Source organism: Lissotriton helveticus, chromosome 11 (genome assembly GCF_964261635.1).
Source record: "Lissotriton helveticus chromosome 11, aLisHel1.1, whole genome shotgun sequence".
NCBI lineage: Eukaryota > Metazoa > Chordata > Amphibia > Caudata > Salamandridae > Lissotriton > Lissotriton helveticus.
In genome coordinates this window covers 152,776,904-152,795,419 of record NC_136072.1, presented here as the reverse complement: position 1 = coordinate 152,795,419, position 18,516 = coordinate 152,776,904, and the positions used below count along the sequence as shown (strand labels likewise).

Sequence of the window (18,516 nt, the reverse complement as noted above, 5' to 3'; positions counted from 1 at the left end):
ACCGCTCTGAGACCGGAGACCTCGACATGAACCCAGCGGCTGCTGCTGCCTGAGTCTTGGGTGCTCCTTACCGGTCCTGCCTGGCCAGGTCCTGGGTCTCACGGTGAGGGACGATATCCTTCGGCGTCTGGGAGGTGCCCATGGGTCACGACTGCGTGGCCGGCCTGGCCTGGGGAGGAGGCCTGGGCCCCCCCATCCTGGCCTGGGGAGGAGGCCTGGACCCCCCCCCATCCTAGCCTGGGGCGGGCCTGGGCACAGAATTGAACTAGCGGCCGGCCCCAAACCACCCCTCAGGGGGGGCTGATGGCTAAACTGCCTGGGCCCCTGGTGCTCGCTGCTCGCCCTGTCGGGCTGGATCGGATCAGGCAGGGAGTGGAGATCCTTCTGGCACAGCAGATCCCCTGGAGCCGGGGCCTACAAGATTGGACCTCCGTGGGGCAGGGCTGTGGCCCTCCGACTGCCTGCCTGTGGGGAGCGCCTCAAGAGGAGGCAGATGTTGGCGCAACAGGGCCCACAAGCTGACGACGTGGTGTGGTCCCTCCCAGATGTCTCAGTCCTCCTCGACAGGCACTGCCCCTGGTGGACGTTCCTCATGGTGCTGTTGAGCAGGCTGGCCCGAGTGGATGTGGTACCCTTCACGTGGCCGAGATTCTGGCGGGTCTTGATTGTGGACCCGAGGGAGGTTGTCCCTGACAGTCGGTGGAGGCACTGGGTCCAAGTAGTGCCGGTGCCGGTGAGGAAGATACAGAGGTGATGGGGGGTGGGGGGGATTAAGCTGAGCAACTAGCCCATTGCATACTTCACTGGGCCTTCCCTCCGCCCGATAACCAGGGCAGCTGTGCCTCCTGAAGGTGACTGAGAGACGCTCCGGGTCAACTGCCTGTGAGGGCCCCTTCATTTCCGCTCCCCGGAGTCCAATCTCCTCATCTGTCCCAGCATTTGGTCTGATTTGGCCATTGAAGATGAGCTAAGAGTCCGGTGCATGTTACTGGGCCTTACCGATGGCACCATAGGTGTGGACTCCTGTATTGTGGGTCAGCCCCTGTCCCAACCTAGATAACAGAGTCAACTCGCCTGGACAGGTTGTGCACGTAGCATCTCCCAGGGAGGCCGTACCCTGGCTCCTGCAGCACTTGGAACAATTCGGGGACGTCTCTGGACTGCGACTCTGATTTTCACCCTGGCGCGCTTGGCCACCTTGCTCTTGGAGTGTCTCCGAAACCTTGAACTTTTAGATAGCAAGGTATTGAAGAGTTCTCGCTCCTATCAGGATTGCACTAGACAATGACCAGTTAATAGCTCTAAATCTATACAGGGTTCTAGAAGCCCTGAAACGCTCCGTGACCTTCTAGAATACTTTACTGCTTTCCTTAATTTGCAGACTTGCGGTGTCCAAAATGGTGGTGCTACCTAGATGAACTTATAAATTCATTCTGCCCAATCCCTACACGAATATTCAAGCATTTTAACACCATCCTCATCTCCCCTCTGTGGGCGGGAAGGCTTAGTAGAGTGGCCCTCAACACGCTGACACGCAGATATGAAGAGGGTGTACTGGAGGCCCCACGCTTTGACTTGTACTACTTTGCTGCCCAGCTGCAGCATGCATCCTGCTGGCTTGAGGTAAAGGACAACTGGGAAAAACTACTCCTAGCTGGCCGAGTAGAACCAGGTACACTTCCAGTAGCGTTTATGCGAGGGAGGGGGGTCGGGGGTATCTTCCTCACATAGTGTGCCAAACCGCGAATATAGGGCAGCAATATGTGGAACCGGTGCTGCAACATGTACCGTTTCACAGAGAGCTCCTCATATGAATACTAGCCCTATTCGAAAAATGGGCGCCCATATGTCCTTCCAAGCTCGGAGGGATGGTGGATGTGAAGTCCTTGCGGACCTCTATCCAAGCAAAACGTTCAGGACGTATGAACAAGCCTGTGATAGCTTCTCCCTTGGGCAGGGTCACTACCTACAATACATGGGTATCCTGGAGATGGTCAGAGTTACCTGGCCAGAGTACCCCGACATCCCGCAGCCCACAAGTACTCTGGACCTGCTGCTAACATATGGATCCGGGCACAGGATGATATCGCTCCTTTATAAACCCATTTGGCTAGATTCTAAGGCCCAGTCCCTGCGGTCAAGGGCAGCATGGTAGGGGGACCTCAATGAAAAAATAGAGGATAGAGCTTGGGCGGACATGTGCACGCTCATAAACAGTTTCCTCCAACGCAAGGTTCAAACTGATCCATTACAATTTTCTACACCACACCACACCTACCTCACCCCAGTGAAACTACGATGTATCTCACAACGCTGACACGTGTCCCGGGTGTGGAGCACAAGAGTCAGATTTCCTGCACCTTGCTTGGGCATGTCCTGAGCTACAGCAGGACTGGTCACGAGTTGTAGAAAAGGTGCGTACGAGCACAGGTCTCCCCATAAGAGAGGAGCCAATCCAATGCCTTTTAGCCCATGTACGGAAACCCATGAAGCGGAAAATAGCTTACAAACTGCTGCAGCTGATGATGGTCCTGGCCAGGCGCAGAGTAGCCATAACCAGGATGGGGCAGGGAAGCCCGGACTTGGCACCATGGCTCAGGTTTGATAGGGAGTGAGCCCTAACGGAGGAAACTCATATGAAACTAAATCGGAGAGATAAGCTCCAGACAGACCGCGCAGATGGCGAGAACTGTACAACTCTGTCCTCAACCCAAATGAGTCTGAGAGGGAGCAGAATGATAATGAACCCAATGAGAGTGGCACGGATGCAGAGTAGAATGAACGGGGAGTGTAGTACGAGGAGGCAGGTTGAATGAAAGCCCACCTTATTGCTTACTGATAAATATGATGGCTTTGCAGTATCCCTCATTGTCACTTGCAATATTACATGTAAACAGAAAGTTGGCCTTGGAATCTTAACTGCTGTGCACATGTATGTGTATTAATGTCTGCTGCAATATCTGTTGTCAAAAACATCAAGAATAATATTATAAAAATAAAATAATTTCTAACAAAGGTGGGATTCAGATTTTGGAGAATGAACCTGCTGTAGACTAAAGTGCAGTTCATTATTACAACATTTAATGGTTGGTCTGGAAAGCTTCTCTATTTTGTTTTTTCTTCCTTTTTTCTTCTTTTAGACGTCAACCTGAGCCTTCATCATGACATGTTGAATGGAAGTCTAGATTGCCCCATTGTGTAGTCGCTTTATTCAGATTATTTTTTTCTGTTCTTGGGGTCATATACAGCCCTGAACACTTCATGACAGTTTCAAGTCACTACTATCTGGTAGTTCCGAATATTTTTATGTGAATGTGAGCAGGACTAGTCTCCTTCCCCTTTGATGGTGCCAAATGCATTTAAAGACTGTGCTAAGCACTGACAGGAAAGAGGTGGAAAGTGAGTAGTTATGCGAGACCAGTTTGTAGTCACACAGTCTTGTTGAATGGAAGTTCTCTCGTATTCTCTGAAATCTCCCCCAAGTTACTTTTTTTATTTTTTATATTAACTATCAACCCTCGATCCAAACAAGTAATATCGGACTCTCCCTCGCTATCAATAACTGGAGACATATGAATACTACGCATTAAAGCGGTCTAATAATTTAAACGATTGAGGAAAGTCTGTGATCTGATAATGCAGAGGAATTTCAAGAAGCACTACAAACAGAAAACGTCTGAGAAGATGTTCTTGTGGCCCGAAGTGAGGATTATCTCGACAGGATAGCGAGGAACACGGGTACATAGATGAGCCCAAGCAAAGGAACACAATTGAATATTGAATCCATGCAGAGGCTTCCTCTCATCAGTAGGGAGAAAAGCCACGTACCTAGCCATGCCCTGGGTGTTTCTTTTATAAACTGTATAATCACAGTATCCTACAGTAGATCCTTGAATCCGTAAATCCTCAGGCCCTCGAATCCTGCAATGCATCCTTGAATCCTGCAATGCATCCTCAAATCCTGTTGTAGCCTGCCACTAAGATAGGGCATACATTAAATTTTTGCGGTGCCTACATGAGATTGACTGTGCTGGTGAGGATTGGCATGGGGGAGTATTGGGCAGCATACATGTGAAAGCCACAGTCTTTAGGAGCATCACTTCTGTCATGCCAGTGGGGGCTTCATACTGAGTGCCAATTGTTGTCAAGAGAAACTTGGAGTGGTGGGTAGGTTCTGTTGAGAGCGTAAATAGGCACAGAAAGACTCTCGTATTTGGTTTTACCTGTGCATTTTTAAAAAGAAAAATCAAGGATATTTAAAAGATTTCAATCTAAGCCTTTATAGTAAGGAAGAAACCACGCATGCAATACCACGCCATAGCACAGGCAAAAACATTAGACTTCAGCAATTCTGATGAAGCGTAATTAGATGTTTGAGGAAATACAAAAGGCCATTGGAAGCCGAAAGTTCCGGTAATGAAGACTCTGTGTAGGTAGACATCAAAGTAATTGAAGAATTACCTAACCAGAGAGCCTCAAGTCTGCAAACATGTCCCTTAAGAGTACCTGCAGGTCACAGTTCTTCAGTGTGAAGACAGATGTACCCAAAGAGAGAGAAATTCCTTTGATGCAGGCGCAGAAACATTCTGCAGTTGAAGAGACCAGTTCAAAAGCAAGGACACCTGTGTGGACTAACTAGTGGACTATACTTAGAAAGAGATTAGACATTAGCGGAAGGGAAAAGGCAAAGAATCCTTCATGGAGAATGTTCCCTCAAAGAGGAGTAGTGAAAGACCTCGTGCAGCACCAGAATTAGCTGGAATGATCTAGCCTTCAACCAGGGAAGTAGCTGCCATAATAGATTCCTGACACCAATACTGACCACTTTGCATAAGAACAAACCTTCCTCCATCTAAGAACACAAGTCAGTAGGGAGACAGGAAGACAGGATCTGCCCTGGAGGAGATCATTTCTTGTTTCTTAATGCCCTTACCAATAGATGTCTTGTCTTTAATAAAAAGAGCAGCTGGCACTTACGTGATGCACCTGGAAAAAAAGAAAAAAGAGTCCTGCTTTATTCTGCAAACGCTTTGCCCAATTCTAAGGAGAAACCCGGTTCTTCCCATGTTACCTGTTGCTTCGAAGCAAGGAGGCATTCAGGGAACCAGCCTCTTTGAAAGCAGTTACTGCATGCATTCACACAAACACAAGACCTCTCCTCAAAGCCCAGCATATACTATAACCATGTAGCTGCAGCTTTAGCTGCCAAAATGTCAAATCAACATACTCCACAGACTACCACCATATATGCACAGCAAAAGGCTCTATCTGTGGGGGAAAAGATGTGCTGCTTATGAGATATTGCATTTAACATTGGGAAGAGATTGAATAACTTATGCAGTATCTGCTAGACTAATATAAAAAAAGGGTAAAGTGTGTCACCCAAGAGGAAGAACCATACCAAATGTGCCTAAACTCTTCCTTAGACACAGACATGGTAGACTGTAATGTACTTAAACCATACCGATAAGTTGTGGATTGCTCAGGATTTAAACAGAAGGCACAGACAAATATGATTGTGCCCTTTACATGCTGCAACCTGTTTAGTGTAGATGTGGATTTCTCATTAGAACAAATTAAAAGTACGACGGCTCTGGAAGAATGATGGGAGCCCTTCAGGCGAAGGCATCCTTCCGAAGGCATGGATCTTACAATAGAAGAAGACTGGGATGACCTCTGTTCCAAGAACAGCACTTCTAGATAGGCCAAGGATCAGAAACAGAAGGTATGCTCTCCAGTGGCAGTAGCGGGGAGGCAGACTTCAAGCTGGAGGAAAAAGCTCTGCTGCAAGATGCCCAGGCCAGGCAAACAATTGACTCGGCAGGGGAGTACAGATCACTTTTTGGACCAGACTGCAAGGTGTTCGAGAGGGTTGGAGGAAAATCTGACAGGCGATTAAATGTCATATGTCATACATCACGGATACTGTACAGAACTAGAAAAGCAAATCACACCATCCAAGACACAGAGGTAAAAAACCGAATGTCCTGCTTCTCTTAAAAGAAATAAAGTAACTTTGCGGGAAAGAATCGACAGAGTGAGTCCTAAAGAAGTAGTGCAGCAAAGACATTAAACGCATATGTTTTAGAGTACCAAAGAAAGATCTCTCAAAACCCCACAATTGACATAAGGTTTTTGAACTAGCTTGTCAAGACACTTCAAGAATTAATCCTGTGCTAAAAGAGGAAGACTTCATGGTGACATTAAACCTAAAACATATTTATATCTGTATCTTGATTAAGAAGAGTCACCAAAAGTTCCTCATATTTACAATGGAGGGTAGTCATTTTCTGTTCATTCTTGCCATTTGGAATAAAGTGTTAACCATGCCACTGGATTCAAGGTAGCCTGGCTGTAGAGGAGTGATAGCTCAGGATGCTTGTTTCCGGTCCAGGGAGACCTAGCCTGGCAGTTCAGGCTGGCCTGTTCCCATGGGGTGCAGGGTCAAGACTGAATTGCATATGGCTGTGTTTAAATTGGAATGGCAAGTTGGGCAAAGAAAGCGATGCATTTAGGCCCATATCTCTGCTCTGGTGGTGAGTGTTTGATATTGTTCTGCATTCCGTCCATCAATTGTTCTTTTTGCATTTGTTACCCCATTTGGGATGCGTATGCCCAGACGTTGGTCCGGTGCTAATCAGGCCACTGGATTCAAGCTAGCCTGGCTGATATGGGGGATTCCCAAAACCGGTCTCGGGATGTTAGTTTCCGGTCCAGGGAGAACATTCCCTGGCAGTTCCAGCTGGGCTGTTCCCATGGGGAGAAGGGTCAAGACTTATTTTGCATATGGCTGGGTTTAAACTGGAATGGCATTTTGGGCAAAAAACTATGGATTTAGGTAGCAGTGCACTTTAGGTGACTAATGCTGATATTTATCCATTAACTATCTGGCTGGTCAAAACTTTCTTGTTCGGTTGTGCGTTTTTTTTGGAAGCTGACAGGCTGAAACGCTGACATGCAGTACCAAGTGTGAAGTACACTTTTCGGAGAGTCACTTATAGTGACCAAAAGGAAATCATTTTTTTGGATTCTGGTATTTTTCTTGCTTTACCGTCAGGAGAGTCTCTTATCAAGGTGACCAGAAGACATTTTTGGATTCTTGCAATATATTTCACATATTGACGAACTTGCGACGTATTTTAAGAGACAGTGAACCTTCTTGAATAAGTGGAACACCTATTGAAAGTGTCCCCTTGTGGATATCCGTACCCAATGGATTGCTGCCTTACAGTTTTTAAAAGTGTTGAGATAGTATGATCCCGGGACTGCAGTGATCGGTATCAAGATTCGTGCGTTGTGAAACTTGCCCTGTGGAAGCCCCAATTGGGGCAAAACGTGTTGGCTGGATCATTCCATCACTTTACGCTACCAGTGGTCGAAGAAGCTAATAAAGGATCATCTTTTGAAATCACTGAAGAGTCCAGATTGGCTTTTCCTGAGTTATCGATGTCTAAGGATGAGAAATCTGTGGTTACGATCTGTAAGAATATCAAGTTACTTCAGTACCCTCTGTAACTATCTTTCTGGTGGATACTCTAGCTGCAGATTTTTCACTTCCTTCCCATCCCCCATTCTATGAAGTGGCCTCTTTACTGTCTAATCAGATCCCAAGTTAGGATTTCAGCTCACTGTCTTAGAAAATGTTATTTGCTTAATTTCTGAAGTCCCTGGTGAAGAAAGATTCAAGAAACTGGAATCAGCGTGCAGGGGTGTATGTCTGTTCCTGGGCAATGTGGGGTCATTGGAGAGACATGAGGCTACTTACTGACAAGTGGGAGCATTGTTGGAAGAACCCTCCAGATCTATCCTAGTGCCTGGGGATTTTCTTAAGGTGAGGGATATGCTGTTAGTGTCCACCGGAAAGCTTGCTAGCTAAGGTAAGTAACTTGATCCTTACTCCTGCCCTGGAAGGAAGTTATTTACAACAATTACCAGGGTTTCCCTGTGGAACCAGTATTGTGGCCCAGATTCTCTTTAATTGCAAGTTCACATCATCTAGAAGCTTTAATGTATTGCCCAGACCCTGTCACCTAAGCCTCATCACTATATACAAAGAAATAGCATGAATGTTGTTTGGAGATTAGAATAATTAGTTCACATATTTGAACATTTACATATGTGGCAGCATGTTATATAACCCTGTAAATCATGCAGTAATCCCTGAAAACTGCAGGTCATCCAGCAAGTTAGTTCACCACAACATGAGTATTTTTCTATAATGTTTACTGAAAGGCTTTGTGCTACGTTATAGCTTGTGTTCATGATCATGGTCTTCCGTTTACTGGGATCACTGCACTGGAGCACACTCTCAGCAGCATATGCTACACTTCTTCAAAAGCGTTTTCAAGGATCACCTAAAGTTAGTAAATTTTAAATAACAATCAAAGACCAATTTTTACTTTCCCACTCTAGTGCTGTAAATATTTTATTTATGTTATCAGATCTGAGTTAATCATTTGCCACCCATCAATTTCATAACCTGATCTTTGTTTCTAGTCAAACTGATACTTGACTATGTACCATGGAATGGCTACTATGTACATACTTTTTTGTCAATGCTTTTGCTGCTATTGCATTATGCAATTTAAACCTTAGAAAATCTGATCAGGTGTTTGCTCTTTGTGATCGAATGGTCACATACACAGAGAACACGTTATTTAGTAGTAGCATGAATTCTCACTATCCGTAGCAACATTCAAAGACTGCTTAATGTATCATTGTTGCCACAGACTCTCCATTCATTGAACATGTTTTGTTTTTATTAATGCAAAGAAATTAAGTCAGGTTTTGGACTGGATGGAAGAATAGGAAATCAACTATAAATAATTGCCTAGTGTATTATTTTTTCCTTCAGATGTGGAAGTGTACTTGTTGCCTCAACAACATATTTTTCATAGTGTCTAAACTGTGGAACAATTAGTTGTGAATGCAACTGCAGTTATTACTTTCCTTTTTTTTCTCATAACAGGGCAATAAACGTGTTTGTAAGTGCCAACCGACTAATTCATCAAACCAACTTGATACTACAGACCTTCAAAACTGTGGCCTGAAAAGCTGTACATGAAAAAAAGCTGTAATTTTCAATGGTGGGAAAGAAACTACCTTCATCTGTAAATTTTAAAGCTTGGACTGTATAAATTATCAGTTCCTTTTGAGGGACAAAATGCAGAATGTTGAATGGGATTATTGCCAGCTTACACCATATTTTTGTAAGATTTATTGTAGCTTAATCATAATCTCACTATGAAGATTTTGCATCACTTTTTGCTATTATCATTCTTTTCAGAATTATAAGCCAAAAGAATTTACGCCTTAATGTGTCATTATGTAACATTCCTTATAAAAAGTGTAAATATTGGTGTTTTGTTTCTGACATTTTAACTTGAAAGCAAAGAGCTGCAAGATTATGTATTTAACAATATTTGGTGGCAAATATTCAATAAATAGTTTACATCTGTTAAATCAGCTTTTTTTCCAAATGTTTTTGGGGTTTTACATGTGCAGCACAAAGGGTACATACAGAATGAGGGAATTGTAATAAAATACAACAAATACAATTCCATTGTCAAATATGTGAACAATGTAAAGTATCAAGGTTGTGTAAAGTTAAGGAAAGCACTGCAAGAATAAAAAGGGACACATATATCCTTCTGTCTTGAGAGAGAATGATATTGATTGGAACTTGCAAAATGAAGTTAATGCTACTGATAATTTGTTGTAATATGCAGTGTATGCAATATTGACACCTAATTTATTATTAAACAGAAAGGGCTCTATTTTCTGAACTTTAATCATGGTCACAGGAGTTACCAGATGTGTTTTAAAAATTGTAATTTTTTTTATTGAGGGATTGTTTTGGGGGTTTGGCCAAGACAAACAATTTGTGCACTGAGAGTTTGCCGGGACATGTTTGTGCATGTGAAGTCATCTATTGTTTCCTTGAGGAAAGGGTTTCAAACTTAATGTATTGGTATTGTGGGAAGTTTTTGCTTAGAGACTTTGTAAGAGCGGAACCACGTTCTTCATCTCTGAGCATCATGCTGGTGCAGCAGATGGTCGGAATAGTTAGGCTTATTCCATTTTGTGGTGTGGACAATAAGACTTGTTTAAGAACAAGAAATGAAGGTGCTGGACAATTGCGATAATAGGTACCAGAGAGGTTGTGGTAGTGATTGGTTACAGAAAATTCATTTTAAAGACCGACACACTGTTTTATTTTGCTCCAGGTATGAAGTTTAGTACTCCATGGGAGATTACAATGAATACTTAAGTCTATCTTTAACAACATTTTAAGGTAGACAATCCTATTTTTCAGTTATAAATTACACAGCATGTGTATTCACACAGCACTTGTTCTTGAGTATGCCTTTAATACCTAACAGTTGTACATCATGGATCTTTTTTTTTTCTTCTGGCGTCTAAAGAGAACATGTAACAGATTTTGAGATTTCATACTTTAAGCTATATTGAATTGAAATACCCTTTTCCTAAAAACTTGTCTTGGCAAGATTTTGACTGCCACGTTATCACCATGTGTGTTATGTCTTGTGTTTTTTAGGTTATTGTCACTATCTTATTTGGAACAGGCAGATAACAGTAGGTTCTATGAAAATTGAAGGAAGTTGTTGCTGCAGATATTTTTACCTTAAATTGCTTGAATTTTGACTGTGCCACTACAAACTATGCCTTTTACTCCCCTTTTACATTCAAACTTCACTGTATGCCTTCACTGGTGAAACCTATGAACATCCCCAATCCTGAGGAGCACCATAGATTGAGGAAGGTTTAAAATTAAGTTGTCCTCCTATATACATAATTCACTATAGGTTTAATAGCTGTTTGATGAAGAAGATCCATGGGATAGTGTAATGAAGTGTCACAGAGAGGGCATATGAAAGCAGAGTTCAGTTCCTGTGTTCAGATGACTTTTCCAATCAAATTGCCACACATACATTCTAAGTCCTGGTCTTTCACTGGGTACAACTGATCAAACGTGATGAGGATCTTTAGACATTAAGGCCAGAAACTGAGCCAATACTCGCCTACCACGATTGTGTTAAAGGAATACAGATATCAAAATTAAACTAGTTTCATCATATCTCAAAATAAATGGAAATGTAGCTAGGGGACAATACAGGTCTGGTGATTAAAGACTAAATATCAGTCTACTTCTGTGTTTCACCTTTATTTAAAACAGCAGAACCCATCAATTGAATTACTTACGTTTCAGTTCTTTCCCACTTCTTCACCGGCATCTGATCTGGTATCTACTTTATTAAACATTGTGTTCTTGGGTTAGGCACTTAGAGGTAAACAACACATACACAAAATCTGTGCAGTCCAGGACTCGAGCTGTTTTTTTTTTTTTTAATGATGGCTGTGATCTAGACATTGACCAAATTAGTGTCTTTCCTCCATCATAAAGAGAGCCTTTCAATATTCCTCTACAGCTAGGGAGTGTGAAACCACTTTCCATTACAGAACTCTGTGCATTGCCTTTGCCATGTATGCCTGAGCCCTGCACAATAGAACCTTAATAGGTTAAATGCCAGCGCTAGGTTTTGTCTTCCTAGGTGCTATTGGATCAACGGGCATCCTTTCAGGCTTTTATTGGCTTGATTCTTGACATTTGCATTATAAAAGCACAGCCCAAGGTATATTCTGCTTTATAATACACACGCCAATATTATTATTTTTTAACTTTTCTCTGGCAAAGCCGCAGGAAATAATTCAATCTGTGTGCGTCTCCATGCATAATCTGATGCCTCTTTTCTTAAAGGTGCTTTCTAAAACCTCAATTGTACTATGATAGTGCCATGATTGTGCTGGTAAATTGATATCAAGCGCCTGCAACTCCCCTCGGGTGGTAAGCAATGAAAAGTACAGTCAGTAACGCTTACATCGTAGTCCCACTAATTCTGATTGACATTACTCACAAGCACCTTCCTGCTATAGCGGATGCTTGCGCATACACTTCTAGTTTTGAGACTGGTTCAGTACTTTGTAGTCAGCACAGAAGTTGCCCTGTATTGAAAGTATATATGAGGTTTACTGCCATGGATTCTGGAGTGATCATCATATGCTTCTGCGAACTGCTTCATAGTTCTGATTATTTAGAAATATCCAGTTTTAGTGCTGATAAGTCTGTTTTTTGTGGTCAACATGGATTCTAGTATACCTCAGTCTCTTGATCATGAAAGTAGGGTTGTAGAGCAGTGAAGCATTGCACTAAATGGCTAGTTAAGCCAAGTAGAGGTGCTTATTTAAAAAAAAAAATGTTTTTAAGGGAACGTTAAGAGCAGCGCTTGTTGTGGCACAAATATATCTTATCAGTACAGCGGAAGTGCTATCCTAAGTTATAGGGATCATGAAGCACTGTACCCTTGTTAAAAGTATAAGGTGGTAATGATCCTAATGTGTTGTATTATCTCGTGTGTTAAAGAAACGGATCTACCCTGTTTCTACTACCCTCTTCCGGTAGTTGTTTTTATATTTTTTACTTGAAGGTATGCCCAAGATATAATTCAGTGTATCTTTGTTAATAATTTGGTGCTGTCGGCACGCTGAAAAGTAGCCCTTATTTTTTTTTTTTAAAGTTACTGGGGTAGTATGCCACGTACTATATGGAGCATTTATATAAAACTGTAATCCACACTGAGCCATTCATAAAAACATAAAGCGATCAACTGGCTATGATTAATGCCTAAGCAGGTGAAAGATAGCTTCCTCGTGCACATATAGGTGGATAGCTAAAGGTTCTCAAAGTAGTTTCTTTTTAACAGCTTCTAACATTCTTTAACAGTTGGGAAACTGTCAGTCCTGCACTGCATACTTGACCTCAACTTAAATTCTTGTGCTAAAGCACAATTCTAACTACAAACAAAATGTTGTAGCTGCCTAACTTAGTGTTACAGACTGGAAGTATTTTCATGTGTTAAACCCGCAGTTGCTAATTTCCTGCCAGGAGTAATTAGATATTTTTTATTTTGCTGATATGTTTCTCATGCTAGTTCTTTTACTTTGGGGTGGGCTGACTAGAAAGTAAAGTTGCACTGGTTTCAAAATCTGTTGAACGTCATTGCCATTCTGAGTAAAAATGTCTTCAAAAAGCACTATGTCTGATGCAATAACTACTACCACATATTTAAGTTCATTTGATATATTGATAAATGGATTGTACGAAATGTTACATTCGCTTTCCTGTTACAGTGATTGTCACTTGATCATATTTTTTTCATTCTAATTTTGTGTTCAAATGTAAGTAAGAAGGTTGCTTATCACAAATGCGTATCCCAGCTGATGTAATAATGTAGGGTTTCAAACATACAGATAGGTTTAAGCTGGAAAACTGTTCTTAGTCTGAAATGTCTGTAACGGTCTATTAGGTGAGCAGTGAAAATACTTTGCACCACCAGAGATCACAAACATTACCCCATAGTCACTCTACTGTTTGCTCGTGTGGTGTGTATTCTGAACTCGTTCTTATGGAATCCAAAGTCTCTTCCCAAGCAGTCATTTGCAGACCTGAGATATGTTAAATTTAAGGAATACTGCCTTTTTTGTTTCCTGGAAATCTCAGACCCCTCTTTCTTTGTCCCCCCAGCTCCTAAAACTTCTCCCTCTTAAATCTATACCTGGTGTCCTTTCAATTACTTATCTTCCCTTTTCTCCTCCCAGACCTTACAGTTGCTCACACATACTGGTGTAAATAACTCATTCATGATTTAATTATGTCTTCTCCACCATATGATCGTCTTGCTTTTGCCTGCATGCCATCATTTGCATTTCTTATGGCCAAGGGGCAATGGACTTAAACTTCTACTGCTTCCTAGGTATGGTTATAAAGAAATGTTGTATCTGTCTAGCGGTGATTTCCCCTGCTCCGCACCTTTAAGTGCTATGTTAACATCAGTAGACTAAGTGCTGCGGTCTTCCAGAGCGGAGAATGTGTTGCTTAATCTGCCACAATGACATCTTCATCCCTCAAAATTGGTTATTCTCACAGCTCATTGTATCTCCTCCACTCCCCAAGCGCTCTTAAATATGTTGATTCTTTTCTTGCAATTTATGAATGTGATCATTGCAATACCAATGCCTAAAGGAAGGTAACCGTTTATTGATACATTCTAATTTTGAGATTGTTGGAGAAAGATTAAACAGCGATTAAAATACCCTATTCAAAATATGCATTTGTTAACTACTGTTAATGTTAAAAAGAATGAAGTAAACGCCAGTTTGCTGTGACGGAATGCATGCATGTTGTATCTTAACTTTTCTCTTCTGCCATTGCAAGCCTCAATGGCATCATACCATTCTTACCCTCCTCTTCCCTTCTTTCCTTTCTATCCTTGCAGTTTCTTTTCTCCACAGCTTTTAATGGCAGGAATATCTCTTGTGGTGTTGCAGTAGAGGAATATTCTGTTTTGTTACTCGGAATGATCTACAGGTTTGCAAACACAGATTAGATTTATATTATTTGCCAATATTTATAAAAACTTGACCTTTAAGTTGTTGACTTCAGAGCCCTGTCTTGTGTTATGCTAGGCTTTTTCTCTACAAACGCAGAGTAGATATTGTGCAAGTCTCTTATGTGCAGCATAAGGGCCTTAGATCATTGCTATAGGGAGATGGGCCACAACCTGTAATCTCTCTGTGAAATGTATGTACTGTATATAAAAATAAAGAAGCATTTTTACCAGTTCAGACTGTCTGCTGTCTTTACCATAATTAGACACTATTTTCATCAAATATTCCTGATAGTGAGGTGAGAAAAATCCAATTTTTTTTTTGCAAAAGCAGTGTCTTCTCAACTATTCAGACTCTGCTTCAAAGAGCTCTCTCAGCCGCCTGTTTTGACTGTCCTGGCTTCAATCAGCTTACAGTGATTAAAGCCACACAAGCACCTTCTTAAGTTGTAATATCAAGCTCAATTTAAAGATGTAATTTTTTTTTTATCTAATCTTGTAGTTAGTCTCCAGAACACTGTAAGGGTGAAAAATATGGGGTGTGTGTTGGGGGGAGGAGTGGGGGGTAATTTACTCATTGAAATACAGTTGCTTTACTTCACTGTTTAAAATCTTTTTGATTCAAACCACCTGTTGGACAAGACCTGAATGGCAAACATCAATTGCCTGGGATAAGATTAATCCTTCTGTCTGATTGTCCAAGTGAATGGAACACTGCCACTGCTTTCCCCATTATTATCGTTAACAAAATATTGCACATACTGAGCTGCTTTTGAGATGGCACTAATTATTTTGTTAACCATTTGGTAAATACTGAAGCCTTTAAGACGCAAGTGACCCATGCCCTTGATAAGTGTGTCCTCATGCAGTATTCAGCTTTAAAAGTGTGCAAATATGTTATCATTCATTTTTCCTTGTTTATTACTTATTCAACTATATGATTTAAAAAATATGTATAACTTTAATTTTCTAGTTTTTAACCGTGTTAAACTGTTTCAAATACTGTGAAAATGCTTAACGTGTAGCATACTTGCTTAATGTAGTTTTAACTAAATATACTATGTTAAACATTAAGCAATTTGTTGGATATTTGAGTTTGCATTTGTGCATTGACTTTGTAGAATTCGTGTGAGAAGGATAGGTGGACTTATCCGAGTGGCCAAACCTACTTATTTACCAATTAGGGAGTTCTGAATCCTACTTTTTACTTCTCTGCACAGATGTGAAAAATAATCAGACTCTAAGAATTGGTGAAACAGTAGTATTATGGTGTCTAAACGTTTTCATTTGACTTGTGTTGAACTCAAAATGCATGCAGTTTGTTTTGATGACTAAATACTGATCATTTTGGTAAGCTTATTTCAAATCACTGCATTTATGACCAGATGAATTCAATGCATCGCCCTTTTTAAAAATTTATTAATAGTAGGTTTGCTCCATTGTCCTCAATCATAACTTGTCTGTCTGTGATGCAGTACATAAAGGATGGTAGCTTGCTAAGACTATCCGAACAATAGGTAGCTGTGACCTACTTTACAAATAAATTCTGTTTAATCTACGTTTTAAACTGTCCTCCAACGAAATCCGCACTTCAAAATCCCTGCATACATATACAGCCAGTACAAAAGAATCACTTGATGACTGGACTGAGAAAAATTACCCGCACAATTAAAAAAAAAAAAAAAAAAAATAGTCTGGCACATCTGAACAAGAACTTAAAGATCCTCTGCAGTGTATATTGTAAACTACGCATATTGTGAAATTGGGATTTCTAAATCATTAAAATAGTCCAAGCATTATGTATTTTTTTTATACTCGCCAAAATAGGTAGTCGTGATTTTTGTGGAACAACTAAATATTTCTTCAATTTACCCTTAATGCTACAATTTGAAAGTAAGAGGAGTTACGGATTCTGTTGTATTGCCCCAAAGCACTTTTCTTTACACAAGTAATAGGCTCTGTTTTGCATCTAATTTGGACCCATTATAATTTTATTTTTAAAAAGTATATAAGTGTGGCTTTATTACAATAAAGTCTATATTAACCATCTGGAAACTCACACTTCCTCACAGTATGACACATTTTTAAATTATCCAATAGCTCTTTTACTTATATAATAAAAAGAGAACCTGGGCTTGAAACCTTTAATTAGCATTTTTGGGAGATGACATCTTTTTAACATTTGCAGGGTTAGTGATCTTGGCCAATAAACTAATCAGTAGCCCAACCTCTTTAGCACTGCGGCCAAGCAGTAAAAGTCACTGTACAGGAAAGTCCAACCCACATTAAGATTAGGTTTGCACAGCTTCAGCCATGAGATTCATGGAGTTTGGTAATGCTAAGTAAACAGACTGATGGCTCTTTGAACTTGAACTGCATATGCAAGTTTTGTATTTTTTTTCTTTCCTCATTACATCATGGCTACTGCATTTTGGGCCGATTGGAAAACACCCTTGATCCTTCTATGGTCAAAGCAGTTTCGTACATCACCTTCCACGGCATCGATCCTGGTAGGTGGGGGGGAGAGTGGGGTTTAAAAACCTCCATACCGCCCCAATCCATGGCTTGATGTAATCATTGGACTAGTTTTCCGAATTCGTAACCCAATTAATTACTTTTCAGCCAGACCAATTCAAAAAAGCCCATACCTCTGCAGATCTACTTGTGAGCCCTTGAGTAACTAATATGCACGTCCTTTTAACCACATTTAGCCAGGTAATTGGGTTTGGAGGTTCGGGATCAAACCAATGTTTACAGATCTCCCGCCTGGCCAGGAGTATCCGGTAGAACAGTAGACCCTGTTCCTTGTAATTTAGAGCCTGTTGGGATACATAGTCCACTCCTAGGATTACCAATGTTTCGGTTAAGATTATATTTTCTCCTAGGATAGCCCTTGTGCTATTTTCCAGAGACCTCTAGAATTCTTTGAGCACTGCACATCTAAAGAAAACTTGTACATCATTTTCCTGTGGGTAGTTGCATTTTTTACATCTTGGCACCGGCTGTAACACAAATTCGGATAATCTTTGTAGTGTCCAATACAGTCTGGATAACAAAAAAATGGTGGCGTTTAAAATCTGCTGGTGTTACGGTGGCATATAGTAGTTTCACGGAGTCAATCCACAAAGAGTTTATGCTACCCTCCTGCAAAACATCTGTCCAGACCGCCGATAAATCCTTCATTTTCTCTTCCTCTGCCTCCACCAAATATCTGTACCATATTGCTACTTCTTTAGCTTTCTGTCCAGAATCTTGTAGCAAGGTCTCAAATTCCCAATTGCCCCAAACTTTCTCCCCTACAGCCACAACACATGAAGTAAGTTGCAGGTATTTAAACCTGGAGAGCCTGTTGCCTGTCTTAGTGTTCAGAACCTCCCTTGGGACCAATCCGCCTACTGTTATTAGATCTCCCCATTTTATAATTCCTGCCTCCTTTAGACGCAGGCTCAAGGAGTCATTCAAACATTCTGGTGTCCCTGGGGGCTATCATATTGGAGCAAACTCAGAGAAGTAGCAAATCTTTAAGGTCCGTCTCACTGCAAGCCAACGACTTATGGCTGCTTTCAACACCTTTAGCCTTACTTTTTTGAAAAAAGTTCGGGCTCCAAATGTATATAGATTGGCTCCTCCCACTTCTTTAGTCATTTCACCCAATAGTAGACCCCATGTAGTGTTCTCGGGTTCTCCCGCCAATTTGCAAAAATTCTTTAATTGAAAGGCCATGCAATACAGTCTAAGGTCTGGTAATGCCAGCCCCCTTCCTAAGACAGCTTCTAATTTTTCCCCACGAGTGGGGTACCCCCCGGGATGCCCAGATAAAGCTGTATATTCTCCCTTGAAATGTATTAAGTTCCTCTTTAGGGATACTAAGTGGTATGCAATTAAAAAGGTAGGTTAATTTTGGTAGAACAGACATTTTTATTAAATTTACTCTCCCATATATTGACAATGGTAGGTTCTTCCACCAGACTAGATTCCTACCTACCTCCTTCATTACTCGCTTCAAGTTACGAGAAGGGAGCTCATCGATTTTGTCAACAATTGTTATCCC

The 18,516-nt window shown here is 41.2% G+C and overlaps 1 protein-coding gene across 2 annotated transcripts in view; it reads left to right on the top strand.

Moving 5' to 3' along the window:
* The window catches only part of PDCD10 (programmed cell death 10), a 186,512-nt gene extending 171,809 nt beyond the window's left edge, over positions 1 to 14,703 (top strand). For both annotated transcript variants that reach the window (XM_078665863.1, XM_078665864.1), the window contains exon 8: positions 8,969 to 14,703. In XM_078665863.1, the coding sequence (XP_078521989.1) occupies positions 8,969 to 9,050 (82 nt within the window). In that variant the 3' untranslated portion in view covers positions 9,051 to 14,703. The remainder of the gene's footprint in view (positions 1 to 8,968) is intronic.
* The last annotated feature ends 3,813 nt before the right edge of the window (positions 14,704 to 18,516 follow it).